General features: G+C 49.4%; 1 protein-coding gene across 1 annotated transcript in view; it reads left to right on the top strand.

The window, feature by feature from the left end:
• Positions 1-5,676, top strand: part of SHC3 (SHC adaptor protein 3) — a 293,940-nt gene extending 288,264 nt beyond the window's left edge. The window contains exon 12 of the mRNA XM_003421571.3: positions 5,548-5,676. Coding sequence (XP_003421619.2) covers positions 5,548-5,676 — 129 coding nt within the window. The remainder of the gene's footprint in view (positions 1-5,547) is intronic.
• Positions 5,677-13,440: the final 7,764 nt, after the last annotated feature.

Genomic DNA, 13,440 nt, shown 5'->3' with positions numbered 1-13,440 from the left:
AAGTTTCACCTGAAATGCCTACTCCTTGCCAGGGATGTACTGGTGCACTGAGGCAGTGAGGGGCCACCAGGGTGACAGGTTTTGGTGCACCAGGTTTTTATCCAGTGATGGACCACTGGGGTGGGGGTGGTTTTGGATAATGGGCGGGGCGGGTAGGGTGCGTGCTGGATGAACTGGGAAGGTAATGCTACGTTCCAGGAAATAATACAAATCAGACCCATTGGATGACCTGGGAAGGCAGTATTATGTTCTGCGAAATATAGATCCACGGAGCTTTGAGCTCAGCTGGTCTAGCCCAGAGGTTCTGAGGGGGTCCCCCCACCAGCAGCATCAGCATCACCTGGAACCTGTGATAAATGCAGGTTCTTGGGCCTGCTCTGGGACCCCTGAAGGAAGGTCAGGGTGCCTATGTAGGCTTCTGTGCTGGACCCTGGCTGGGGAAGCAGCTCTAGCAAGACTATCCCAACTCTTGCAGGGCAGGGATAGGGGAGAACGCCCTGCTGAGCAGAACACACGAAGGCTTCAACTGGGCGTGCTGATGATATGCTGATTTCCAACCCTGGCACTGAGCCTTCATTCAGTACAAAGGACATATAGAAATTACAGTGCCAAAGCAACACCCAGCAATGAAGGAACCTTCCTGCTCTCACATTTCCAATGCCAGTCTCTGAATGGTGCCCTCTGGGTCGGCGGCTGCTGTTCTGATGTTGGCCACAAGAGGGCGATGAGACAACACCGTTTCCCACTAGTCCTCCGGAGCTCACAGTTCCCGTGAGCATCCTGCCTGCTTTCCCAGCCCAGAGGGATAGTGTCCTCTGGAAAGTTGACTCCTGTCTGCTGCTCATTTCACTCTTTTCCTTCCTTCTCTCAGTCAGATTTGCTTGTGTTCGTGGGTTTTAGGAAGGTATCAGGTTAGAGTTTTGCTCTGCCCTCCTGGGCAGTGCTGAGGCCAGGCCCTCCCTCTGTGAGTGGACTGGTCGTTGCCTTTGGTCACCCATGGCATCCGCTGGGGCAGGCTCTTTTGGGGACCCTGAGAGTTGGGTGGTCCCAGCCTCTTTCCTTCAGCAGCTGGGTCGGGACTTCTTGGTGGCTTCCAATTCATCCAACGACATCTTGGTGGCTGGACAAAGAGGAACACTCCTTCTGGAGTAGCCTGGGCCCCACAGGGCAGGTGAAACAGAAGCCTGGCCCAGGAGCCCTGGGCTTTGGGATCTAGCAGGCCCTTGAGTTGCTCTCCTGGGATAAGAGAGTTACATTTGGAGAATTTACAATCCTACCCAACTGCATAGAAAGAGTTGCTGTGGGGTGGACTCCTGCTCACGGCTACCCTGCGATGTCAGCGTGGAGCTGTGCCCAGAGTGTTTTCAGTGGCTTTTATGTTTCGGAAGTATATTAGCAGGACTTTCTTCCGGGACACCTCTGGGTGGGCTCAAACTGCCAACCTATCTGTCAGCAACCAAGCATGTTAACTGTTGACACCACTCGGGGGCTCCTAAAGAACAAGTAAACCAACCAGCTGCCGTGGAGTTGACTCGACTCATGGCAACCCCATGTTGTCAGAGTAGAAATGTGCTCCATGGGGCTTCAGAAGTGGGTCAGCAGGTCTTTCTTCTGAGGTGGCTCTGTGTGGACTTGAATCTCCAACCTTGTGGTTAGCAGTGGAGCGTGTTAACCATTTGCACCATCCAGGGATTCTCAAATATTTGTTTTTTAAAAGATGGAATTGGCTATGATAGTTGACAGAAACAATTGGTGTTGTATTTTCCACAGAGTTAGGAAAACAGACATTACAAGCCCAGGGCTGCCTGGAGTTAGAGTTCCAAAGGTCTGGTCCAGCCACCTCCTGTTTCCCGTGAGGAAACTGGGCTCCCTGTGGAGAAGTGGTCTGTGTTAAGTCAAACAAAATTAGGCCCACAACTCAAGTCTCTGGCCTCCTGGGTTACTGCCCCAGCTACACCATCCCACCCCGAGATATCCTTATAACTCTCCTGTACATTAGAAGAGCGCGAGGCTTCTGTACACTTCATTCTGCCACCACTTGGGCGCTTGTGATGACCATCCAGGTAAAGAGCCATGACTGCCGAGTTCAGTATATGCTGGTGCTCTGGGCAGCTGCTCATGGGCACGCCTTCACACAGTGTCCATGCCCATGTGATCACTGTCTATGGCGGAAACGGTGAGCTCGGGAACGGAAGGATGGGGAAATCGGAGCTCAGTGACATCGCTGAGTCCCTGCCATGGCAGTTTCTGGGGGTATTTATTGGAATGGGTTTATTGGAGTGGAAAATCGGGCATTTCTCTTTCTTTGGGCAGTACATATGTATCTCTTATATATGTCTTCATTCACATGCATGAGGGTCTGTGTCACCCACCATGTTTGTTTATACCAGCCTGTACTCCAAAGAAGCTAAGCAGTAGTTCTCAGCTTTGGCGGCATATTTGAGTCACCTAGGGAGCCTAAACCCTGCTGATGTGATTGGCTTAGGAGCCCCCCAGGTTGTTCTGAGGTGAACCCAGTCACTCCCCCATCATAGATCCTCATCCATCCTTCCCAAGGACCCTAGAATATAAACGTGCTTGCTGCTAAAGAATATCCATTGCCGTCAAGTCAATTCTGACTCATAGCAACCCTGTAGGACAGAGTAGAACTGCCCCATAGAGTATCCAAAGAGTGCCTGGTGAATTTGAACTGCCCACCTTTTGGTTAGCAGATGTAGCTCTTAACCACTACACCACCAGGGTTTTCTGTTAAGAAACAGAGATAAATAATCAATGCCAAGATAACACCCGACAATGCTAGTTGTAAGCTGAGTTCCTGGGTGCCCTAGCTTCCAAGGATGTGTCCTGTTCATGTTGTCCAGAGTCTTTCTGGGTCAGGAATTCTAAAGAACCCCAGGAGAACTGACTTTAGCTGGAAGACGCTGGAAGGTCTTGCAAAAAGATTCCTTTTTAAATATGCTCAAGAGAGGCTTCATTTCCCAGAGTCAGGAGGCCCCTGTGGAGGTTTGGTGCTTACAGAGGCCTATGACGAGAGATCTCTGACTTAGAGCTGGACCCTGAGAAAGGAAACTGCAGTCATTTCAAGGCTCCTGCTGCTGCTCCCTGCTGCTCAGCAGAGCGCCCTAGGGTGTTTGGTTTTGGCATGGAGGTGGGATCTGGGTGGAAGCTGTAGTCTATATCCCATTGGTTGGGTGACAGAGGAGGAGAGGAGTGGCCACACTGGGGGAGGTGGGAATGCAGTGAAGAGTTCGGGGAAAGGAAGATAACTTGAACAAACATATAGGCAGAAGAACACAAGTCCCCAATGTGTCCCTATAGGAGGGAAGGAGGGGAGAGCTTGGTCCCCCATGGAACGAATGAATGGCCTCTAATATGAGTACTAAAAAAAAAAAAAAAAAACCCATCCCCTAGGAGTTGATTCCGACTCATAGTGATCCTATAGGACAGAGTAGAACTGCCCCATAGAGTTTTCGAGGAGCACCTGGTAGATTCGAACTGCTGACCTTTTGTTTAACAGCCAGAGCTCTTAACCACTATGCCACCAGGGTTTCCAGAAACTCATAGCAACCCTATAGGACAGAGTAGAACTGCCCCATAGGGTTTCCAAGGAGTGGCTGGTGGACTTGAACTGCCGACCTTTTGGTTAGCAGCAGGACTCTTAACCACTGCGCCACCAGGACTAATGGAGAGGGAATTCCATGGGGCTGGAGCAGCCAGGGGCACCCAGATCTCTGTAGCACATCCTGCAGGACCCTCTGAGGGTTGAGGGGCATAACTGGATGTGGCCAGGCATCTGCTTTCTGTCATATCCCCCTCACCCCCACCATAAATCCTATCATGGATCTCAGCCTCTCAAAGGAGAATTAAAAAAACCCTAAGAGACTGGGTTCCAACAGGCCTTGTGCTGCCTTCTTCAGAGTGGTGGACGCCCATAGATCCACTAGCTCAGGACAGTGGGCCAGCTGTCCCCAGGCCCATGGCACAGGCTCCCTGAGAAGAGTAGAGAGGGAGACTCTTCCTTGCACCTCGTGTCATGGATTGAATTGTGTCCCCCCAATAGTGTGTGTATTAGCTTGGTGAGGCCATGATTCCCAGTATTCTGTGGCTGTCTTCCATTTTGTGATTGTAATTTTATGTTAAAGAGGATTAGGGTGGGATTGTAACACCACCCTTACTCAGGTCACTTCCCTGATCCAAGGTAAAGTGAGTTTCCCTGGGGTGTGGCCTGCAGCACCTTTTATCTCTCAAGAAATAAAAGGAAAAGGAAGGAAACAGAGAATTGGGGACATCATACCACCAAGAAAGTAGCACCAGGAGCAGAGCGCTTCCTTTGGACACAGGGTCCCTGCACCTGAGAAGCTCCTTGACCAGGGGAAGACTGGGGACAAGGAGCCAGAGAGAGAAAGCCTTCCCCTGGAGTTGACACCCTGAATTTGGACTTGTAACCTACTAGACTGTGAGAGAATGGATTTCTCTTCTTTAAAGCCATCCACTTGTGGTATTTCTGTTATGGCAGCACTAGATGGCTAAGACACCTTGGTCAGGCATTCATTAGTTCCTTTGTTCATTCTTTCATTCAGGGAAGGTTCGTCAGGGCAGGCGCAGCCTCCAGGAATCCAGAAAGAGAGAGCCAGAGCCCCAGCCTGTCATGGTCCGGCTCCCCCTACATGGGAAACCTGACAGGCTGCATGGAGTGTCCCTACAGAACTAGGGGGTGTACCTGATGGCAGCATGGTGTGCTATGGGCCTGTCTGGGAGGGTGGTGAGGAAGAAGGCTGTGAGGTGTTGGCCCGAAGACTGAGGCTGAAGGAGAGGGAGTAGTAAGCAGAGTCCCAGGGGGAGGAAGCACATTCTGGGCCGAGGAAGTGCCACGCAAAGGCCTAGAAGAGAAAGAGCAGAAAGCCTACAGCTCCCAGCAGTGCAGGAAGCTGGACAGAGGTTTCTAAGGTGGTAGCTGGGCAGGGAGGAAGGAAAGACTGGCAATCTACTTCTGAAAATCAGCCAGTGAAAACCCTGTGGCCCTATGGATCACAGCCCTGTGACCCGCACCGATCGTGAGGATGGCGCAGGACTGGGCAGCATTTAGTTCTGTTGTTCATGAGGTCATTGGTGGACTAACTCTGCAGCAGCCAACACCACCAGCAGCAGGGCAGGCAGGACGAGCGTGGGAAGGCCAGCAAGCTCCCGAGCCCCCAGGGTGCCTGAGGGTGGGGGCATGTCTCCCGGCTCTGCTTCTGGTTTGGGACAGAGGTCAGAGGGGCTCAGGCAGTGTCCAGAGCAGGGGCCTGTGACATTGCAGCGCTTGGTTCCAGAGGGATGGACAGATGAATGGACCAAATTGATCATACTCAGCTGCCAGGGGTCTTGGCAGCTTCCATCTCTAAAAGTGCGAGGAGCTGCAGGGTCCCAGGGAAATGCTCCTACCTGGACCCTGGGCCTTGCGTGCCAACTCAGAGGGTCTGGCTGCTTCCATATGCAGGAGGGGGCAAGGCGTGATCTCCGTATTCAGCCTGCGGAACTCTCAACCTGCCTCGGCTTCCTTCGCAGATCCGCACCAAGGACAGGGTCTTTGACAGCATCGGCCATCTCATCAACCACCACCTGGAGAACGGCATACCCATCGTCTCTGCCGGGAGTGACCTCTGCCTCCAGCAGCCAGTGGAAAGAAAGCACTGACTGGTCCAGCCGACGGACGCGAAGGAGCTCAGGCCTCTTTCGGCAGATTGGTATCAGGGCTGTGGAAATCGGGCAGTGCCTGGAGGCTTGGGGTCTTATTCAAAACCCCAAAGGGAAGGCTTCCTTACAGGTCGAGTTTAATAAACATTTTCCAAGTTCTCATATGCATATTAAAGGTGTAGATACCTATACATCCTGTACAAATTATTCCTCTATATCTATATTTTTTAAGACTGAGAAAGATAAGATTAATGTTCTGTGCTGTATGTTTTTAATGAAAAAACAACAAGTTTGACTGTCATTATCCCGGTAAATATTTAATTCAACTGACCCATGCCATTGGGGAATTCCTTTAGGAAGAAGCTACCTGTGGCTTTACCCAATAAGCACAATATGAGGCCAATAGAAGGCAAACAGTGGTTACAACAACCAACCCATTGCCCTTGAGTCAATTCCAATTCATAGCAACCCTGCAGGGGTTAGATCATAAAAACTGAATTGAAATAGTAAGTCAAGATGCTGCCCATAAAGGTCCAGCTCTGTGTTTAAATCTCTGTGAAGCATCGTGGGCTTTCTGGCTGGGAGCTCAGACTCCTCCCTGAGGATGCTGGGGCCTTGTCGACTGCCTCCACGCTGCGGGCCCTGGGTTTTCTTTACTGGGCGATGCACGCGGCTTTATGAAACAGCAGATATCATTCCAGCTCCTTGCAGCTGGGCTGAGAACTGGTCATCCTTCACCACATGTCAGACCTTGTCGTCTAGGGCTTCTTGGGGAAATTCATTTTACTGCCGGTCTGGTACAAAATAAGCAAGCCTCCCTGATCGAGGTCTTGATTAACAAACACTTCTCTGTTCTTACCTGTATAATGACAAAATGAGTTTCCGCTGAGGGATAATTGGGGCAAATGTTTGGCTTATCTATCCTCCTGGCCAACTGGTTGATGACAGGCTGCTTGTGGTAATCAGTCGCTGTCATGTCAGCTCTGACTCAATGGCGACCCATGTGCATTAGAGTAGAACTGTGCTCCAAAGGGTTTTCAGTGGCTGATTTTTCAGAAGTCAGTCACCAAGGCTTTCTTCCAAAGCTCCTCTAAGTGGACTTGAACCTTCGACCTTTCGGTTAGCAGCCAAGTGTGTTAACTGTTTGTGCCACCCAGAGACTCTTCTGCTTGGGGTAACTGCTAGTGAAATTGCTCCTTTCCCTGCTACAGAAGAAGAAGGAAAAAAAAAAAAAAAAAAGCATGTGTAAGATCTGTGCTGAAGGCACAAGTAAGTGCATCTCCTCAGCCTTGGGTCCTGGGAACAGGCGAATTGGCTGTTACCCCCAGGTTTACATTTGCCTGAAATGTGCTACAAGGTTTGGGATTTTTTGGAATCCTTTTGGGGTTCTGCTTACAGAATGATTGATGGGCGAAATGTCTTCTTGTCTCTACAACCAAGTTTACCAGCCCCTCAAGGACAAGGGCACGTTCCATGTGCAGTGCTTTGTCTTGAACCCCTTTGAGATCAAACACTGTGATTTCCTGCAAGGCCACTTGGTATTAGGAAGCTGACAATATCGATAGCTTTGTTTTATATCTAGGTAGAGGTCATCACCTGATTTGAAACATGTTGTCTTTTAAAAGATGGGTGACTTCATACCTCCTTGGGCACCCTGAGCAGTGGTCTAGGATTCCTTGTGAATTCCCTCGGCATGAACTCCTCTCCCCCTTGACCAGTGGAAAAGAAAGATGTTCTGAACAGGATTAGGGTGGAATGGAAATAGATTTTAAAGAACCTGGTGATTAGTAACTGCAAAATTCTGTGTATGTGGGTAGGCAGATGAGGTAGTCGAGATGGAAGGACCAGGCTTCTTTGGAGTTTTTTCCCTTAGAAGGCCCAGTGAGTCCAAGACAGCAGTGAAAACAATCTGCTAGAATAGTCTGCAGTGGATTAGAACTCTATGGAGAGTCCTGACCCTCATCCAGACCACCCTACTGCTTCCTGGGACGGCTCTGGTTTCAGATCCAGAGCTGATCCTGGACTCCAAGTCACCCAAGCAGAATGGCAGCCAACTGGGGGTTCTGGGCAGCTGTGGAAATAAGCTCCTGCCTCGTGACTACGTAGACTGCCGTCAGGACCGCTCTGTGCCCCAGGCTCTAGGAGGCTGTGGCCTGCAGACATATGTGAAGGCTTGACTTCCCGGGGAGGGGTGATTCTCCTGCATGTGAGTGGCCCCTAGATAAAGGAGTGTATAAAATGACTTTTTCTGACATCCTTGCACACTGCACTTGAGCAAGGCCAAAATGCAAATATTAAGGGGCAAGAGCAAAGTGGGAAAATTTTAAGAACCATGAACACCTTGAGATTTGGCCTGCTTTCTTTATGGTCTTGGGGCACTTATGCCGTGGAAATCCATAGTTTTAGTAACCCGCTCCTTGGAGGCACTGTCTGTCTCAGTGGTGGTCTACGTGCATGTGTGTATATACATACACACATAACTCTTATGTGGGAATCAATTTAGAAAAGTACAAGTATCGGGGGTCAATTTTTTTCTTTTCCGTAGTAATTCAAAATGTATATTTCTAATCTCAGATTACAAGATTACTTACAACAAAATGGTGCCAGTGAGAAAACTGGCACTCCTTTTTAGCCATTGAAGCAGATTTCAGGCATGGCAGATGGCAGCGATTTTTCAATTGTTCATCCCTTTCCTTTGGAAAGTGCCATAGAGCCCGCAGAAGCCAGCTCATCTCTTCCTTCAAACATCCATGTGATGGGGTATTACTATACTCCTCGCTTCACAGAGGGAGAAAATGAGGCTCAGTGGGCATTACAACCTGTCCCAGGCCACAGGGTCAGCTCTCTGAAGCGAGGGCTCAGCCCTTCACTCACTCAGCATTTCCTGAGCTGCTGCCGGCCCAGCCCTGTGCTTGCAGCTCAGAATGCAGAGACAGAGGAGATGGGGCTTACCCTCCACCCAGCCTGGGCCCCTCTTCCCTGATTTATGAGACTGCATGTCTGTCTGGGCGTGGAAGGGCTGCTGAGCAACCAGGCAGAGCAGCACCTGCCCCTGGGCTCCAGGGCCCTGACTCCAGGGCTCTGCTGGGCTTGCTGTGCGCTGCTACACCGGCTCACCCTGGACTCTCTGAGTCTGCCCGGGGCTGCTGCCCCTCTTGTGGGGCCACCTTGCCACGCAATGCCAGCCTCTGTGTCTGCCTGGAGCACAAGTGGACGGGCTCAGCGTTCCTAAAATGGCCCGTCTCTGCTCTCGCTGAGTTGCCCTGGAGGCCTACTCTCCTTTCCAGGCCTACAAAACCCACTGCTGTCTAGTCGACTCTGACTCCTGGGGGCCCCATGCATGTCAGAGCAGAGCAGCACTCCACGGGGCTTCCAATGGCTGGAATCTTACGGAAGGTCTCTAGGCGGCACAGGTTGTGCTCGGCTACAAACCCCCAGCAGTACTGTGGAAGAGAGGCCTGATGATCTGCTTCTCTTAAGATTAAAAACCCGTTGCTGTTGAGTCAATTCTGACTCATACCAGCTCTGCGGACAGAGTAGAACTGCCCCCATTGGCTTTCCAAGATCGTAAATCTTTATGGAAGCAGACTGCCACATCCTTCCCCTGCGGAGCAGCTGGTGGGTTCACTCTGCTGACCTTTCAGTTAACAGCCGAGCACTTAACCACTGTGCCACCAGGCTCCTTCTGTCCAGCCAAGAAAACCCTATGGAGGAACTTTATAACATGTGGGGTTGCCATGAGTCGGGAATGACTCAATGGCAACATTTTATTTTTAAATTTTATGGAAGTAGATTACCAGGCCTTCCTTCTGTGGCACTGCTGGGTGGATTTGAATTGCCAGTCTTTTGGCAATTCAGATCATCTGTGCTGAGTTCAAATCATTTGTGCCACCCAGGGACCTCCCATGCGCACTACTCTGCATGAATTAAGGTTGTTCTTAAAATTGCACCCTAGTTCTGCCGAGCAGCTTGCCAGGCCTTCTATGGGGCTGTTCATTGCTGGCTTAAACCAGCCTTGGCTCTCGGCTATCAAGGCTACGCTTGCATTGCTCCTGTGGAATCAGGTGGGCAGTCTGATAAAGCATTCAAACAAGTCCTAGTCCAAAATACTATGCTCAACTTAGCACTTTCTTGGCCTTTTATATTAGAGGGGCCAGATGACTGGGTGTCTGCTCAGCTGCCACCCCTAAGTCATTACAGCAACAATTTTACTTAAGGTCTTTTCGGAAGGTGGCAGGGGTGAGGGGTTGGGGGCTAGACAAAGGCCAATAGGTACATATGGTGTTTCTGAGTATCCTCCGGTGGAGAAGGTGAGGTCATGAATAATTTAGAATGAAGCTAGAAAGGGACACACCATTGTGAGGAGGTAAAGGGCCAGCTTAGAAAGAAGAACAAGCCTAGGGTAAAAGTGGGCACTTTTCCATGACTCCCAGGAGGGCCCTAGTGCTCAGGCCTCAGTGGACACATGTCTCCTGCCTCTTCCCCCTTCCTAGGGTCCTGAAGGTGGCCCTGGCTCCTGAATAGAATGCTTCTTTCAGGTAGCGTTGGAAGCTTGGGTAGGTTCTTTATAAAAATAATGCTTTAAAGCTCTCGTCCTGGTCCTTAGCTGGTCCTGAATCTGTTACTGTGTGTGGAGACCAGTCGCCCATTTCCTGCCTGCTGGAGGGGCAGGTAGGAAGCAGAGGCCGTGGGTCAGCTGGGCTGCAGCACACGCAGGGCCTCATGGTCATGACTGGACTTTCCAAGCCTTGGTGGGCCACCCACACAGAAGGGCTGAACATTGCCGTGGGTCAGCTGGGCTGCAGCACACGCAGGGTCTCGTGGTCATGACTGGACTTTCCAAGCCTTGGTGGGCCACCCACACAGAAGGGCTGAAGGTCGTGAGAGTGGTCGGAGGGTCGAGCATGTAGGTGTAAGGCAGGAAGAATGGCTGCCCCCTGGGATTCGTCATTCACAAACATGCACACCCATTCTGTCTCATTGGCCCAGGTCTGGCTGGCTTATATCCAGCCACAAATACCTCTCTGTGAAAGGGTGACCACCTTACTGGAAATGGAAAGGAAATTGTGGCAAATTTGCCAACATGTCATTGCAGGATGCAGACAAACCTTTATACCAGGTTTCAGGATGAAAATCTGGCTCTTCAACGGAGCTTGTAAAGGAAATCCTAAGAAAGATGAAATGGAACATATTGCAAACTTAAAACTGTCACTGCTTCATACGGGATAACGGGAACTTTCCTAGACTGACCCAGCTGAAGGGCCCCATACTTCAGATGAGGAAACTGAAGCCAGGTGACTTTCTGGAGGGTCATGATGCTAGTGGCTGAATCGAGGGTTGAGTGCAAGGTTTATTAAGGCCCTTTGAGACTTATCCATAAAGCTCACCCCTATGGAAAATGGCAAGAGCTCTTCGCTCCTTGATTTGTTTATGCTCCATCATAAAAAGCATAAAGCTGGGAGTCACTCGAATGGAAGAGGAAATGTTTCCACTTCCTCTTAGTTTGAGTTCTTCAGATCCTGAGATAGGATTTGCATGTGTGCAGTTTATTTGGGCACTGATCCCAGGAGTAAGGAAGGGAAGGAAGCTGATAAACAGTGTGTTATCTAGCAAGTTGTTGTGACGTGGGCAACTGGAGCTGATCCCACTGGCGAACCCTGGGAGACAGCACTGAACACACCTGGGGCTGACCCAATGGAGTTATGGGAAGTTGGGATATCATCCACCAAACCCATCAGTGGTTCAAGGTTGCTTCTGGCACAACCACACTCTGGCTTGTCCTGTGCACACCTGAGCGGGGAAGCTTGTGGCAGAGACACAGGTGTTTGAGATGAGCAGATGGCGCTAAGAAGGCAAGCATAGAACCACCTGGAAGGCTTGTTCAAACACAGATTGCAGGGCCTCACCTCCAGTGTTTCTGACTCAGTGTATTTGGAGTGGGGCCTGTGAATTTGCATTTCAAATAAATTGTAAGGTGCTGCTAGTCAGGAGTCTACACTTTGAGAACCACTGATGAGTGTGGGTCACCAGCCCTCACGGGTCTCCCATTGATGACTTTCCACCTTCTCTAATTTAAAATTATGTTTTTATAACACTTCATGTCATAGATCCCAGGGCCCATGCTGTGAGTTTGAAAGTGGAAGATTAATAAGCATTTATAACTCCATTCGATTATTGCTGGCAGATAAAATGCCATCTGCCAGCTACAATTTATTTATAATGGGGTTTATACATATTTATAAGTTTGCAAGCAAAAATGCAGTTTTAAAACTGGTACATTTTATAGCAGCCAGAAAAATTGAAATATTATACCAGGACTTGCGAATGTCAGTTGCATGTGTATATATGTATATGTATATACACATAATTGTATTCAAACAGATATGCACTTATCTACAGGTACACATATAGATTGGCTCTGTGTGTACATCTTGGGACTCCTCACAGAGTTTTAATTTTTTAACTAACAAGGATAACTAGAAAGGGGAACATGGACCTCAAGTGTCCGGAGAGGAGCAGGCCTGGCATTTATGGACACTTGAGAAAGGGTCCTGGATACCGCGGATGTGGATGGGAGACAAGACACGAGGAGCAGCAGGGAATCGAGGCGGGACATGATAGAGGGACACAGGAGAAGCAGGAAGCCAGTGAGGGGAGGTAAGGAAAGGAGAGGACGAGAGGACAGAGGTAGGATGAAAGGGAAGAAGATGAGAGGGCCAAGACGGAAGTTCAGACTTCCATTTCTCATTTATCCAGCAGTGACATCTATTGTGTTTACCAGAGAAAAGAGCACACCTGTCTGCTGGGGAAGGCTTGGTGCTTGGAGGGACGGGAGGGACAAGCTTTGCCTCCCCCCGTGCAGCCGCCTGACAGTTGACCATAGCCTCTTGGTGTTTCTAACCACACCTTCTCTTGACCTTGTTTGTCCATTATTCCATTGAGGCAGCAAGTATTTACTGCACAGCTAACTAACTGTGACAGACACTCTGGTGAGTGCCTGCCTTGTTTATACTCTCTTAGGAAGAGCATGCAGGCACAAGGGTATTAGTGTGCTAATTGCTACAATGATGGCAGGTCCAAGTTCGATAGGGCCATGGCAGACAAAGCCCCCAGCTTGGTCTAGGAGTCAGTGAAGGCTTTGCAAAGTAGGTGATAGATGTTGAGTTTACAGGAGGCAGGCAGAGGCAGGGAGGCCCCAGGAAGAGGGAAGGACACGTTCAGGAATGCATGAATTGAATTGCGGATGTTAGCAGGGCAGGCTAGAGGCAGAGGGGAGACTACTTCCAGCATCGCTTCTTTCCTCTTCTGCTGTCACCAATGCCCTGACCAAATGAACCCCTTAGGTCCCAAATAGTGTAGCTCCTTCCTAAAGGCTGGATGAACCATTCTCACTAAAGAATGCACCAGAAACAAGATCACATACAATTTTAAACTTCTATTTTGTTGTTTCATCTTGAAATGCTATAGGTATAAAAATATGCACATGAGGAATAAATGCTGTGGTACTTAGTTTTGAGGTAATTAATTCACAATCATCTAGGATTTTCACCACAACCAAAGTTTCTAACCATCAAACTCTAGTGACAATTAAAGCAGAAATTACCAGGCAAATCCATCTTTGAGCATCGAATGACTTTTTTTGTAATGACTGTGTTGGTTCCAAGTGGGATGTTCTTTGTTCATTTGATTTTCAAATATAACTTGTTTCAGAGTAAATATTGTAAAATTAAGTAAAACAATGTTTATTTGTATTCAGAATTAAAC

Source organism: Loxodonta africana, chromosome 9, assembly GCF_030014295.1.
Source record: "Loxodonta africana isolate mLoxAfr1 chromosome 9, mLoxAfr1.hap2, whole genome shotgun sequence".
NCBI classification, from domain to species: Eukaryota; Metazoa; Chordata; class Mammalia; order Proboscidea; family Elephantidae; genus Loxodonta; species Loxodonta africana.
This window is presented reverse-complemented; position numbering and strand designations above follow the sequence as displayed.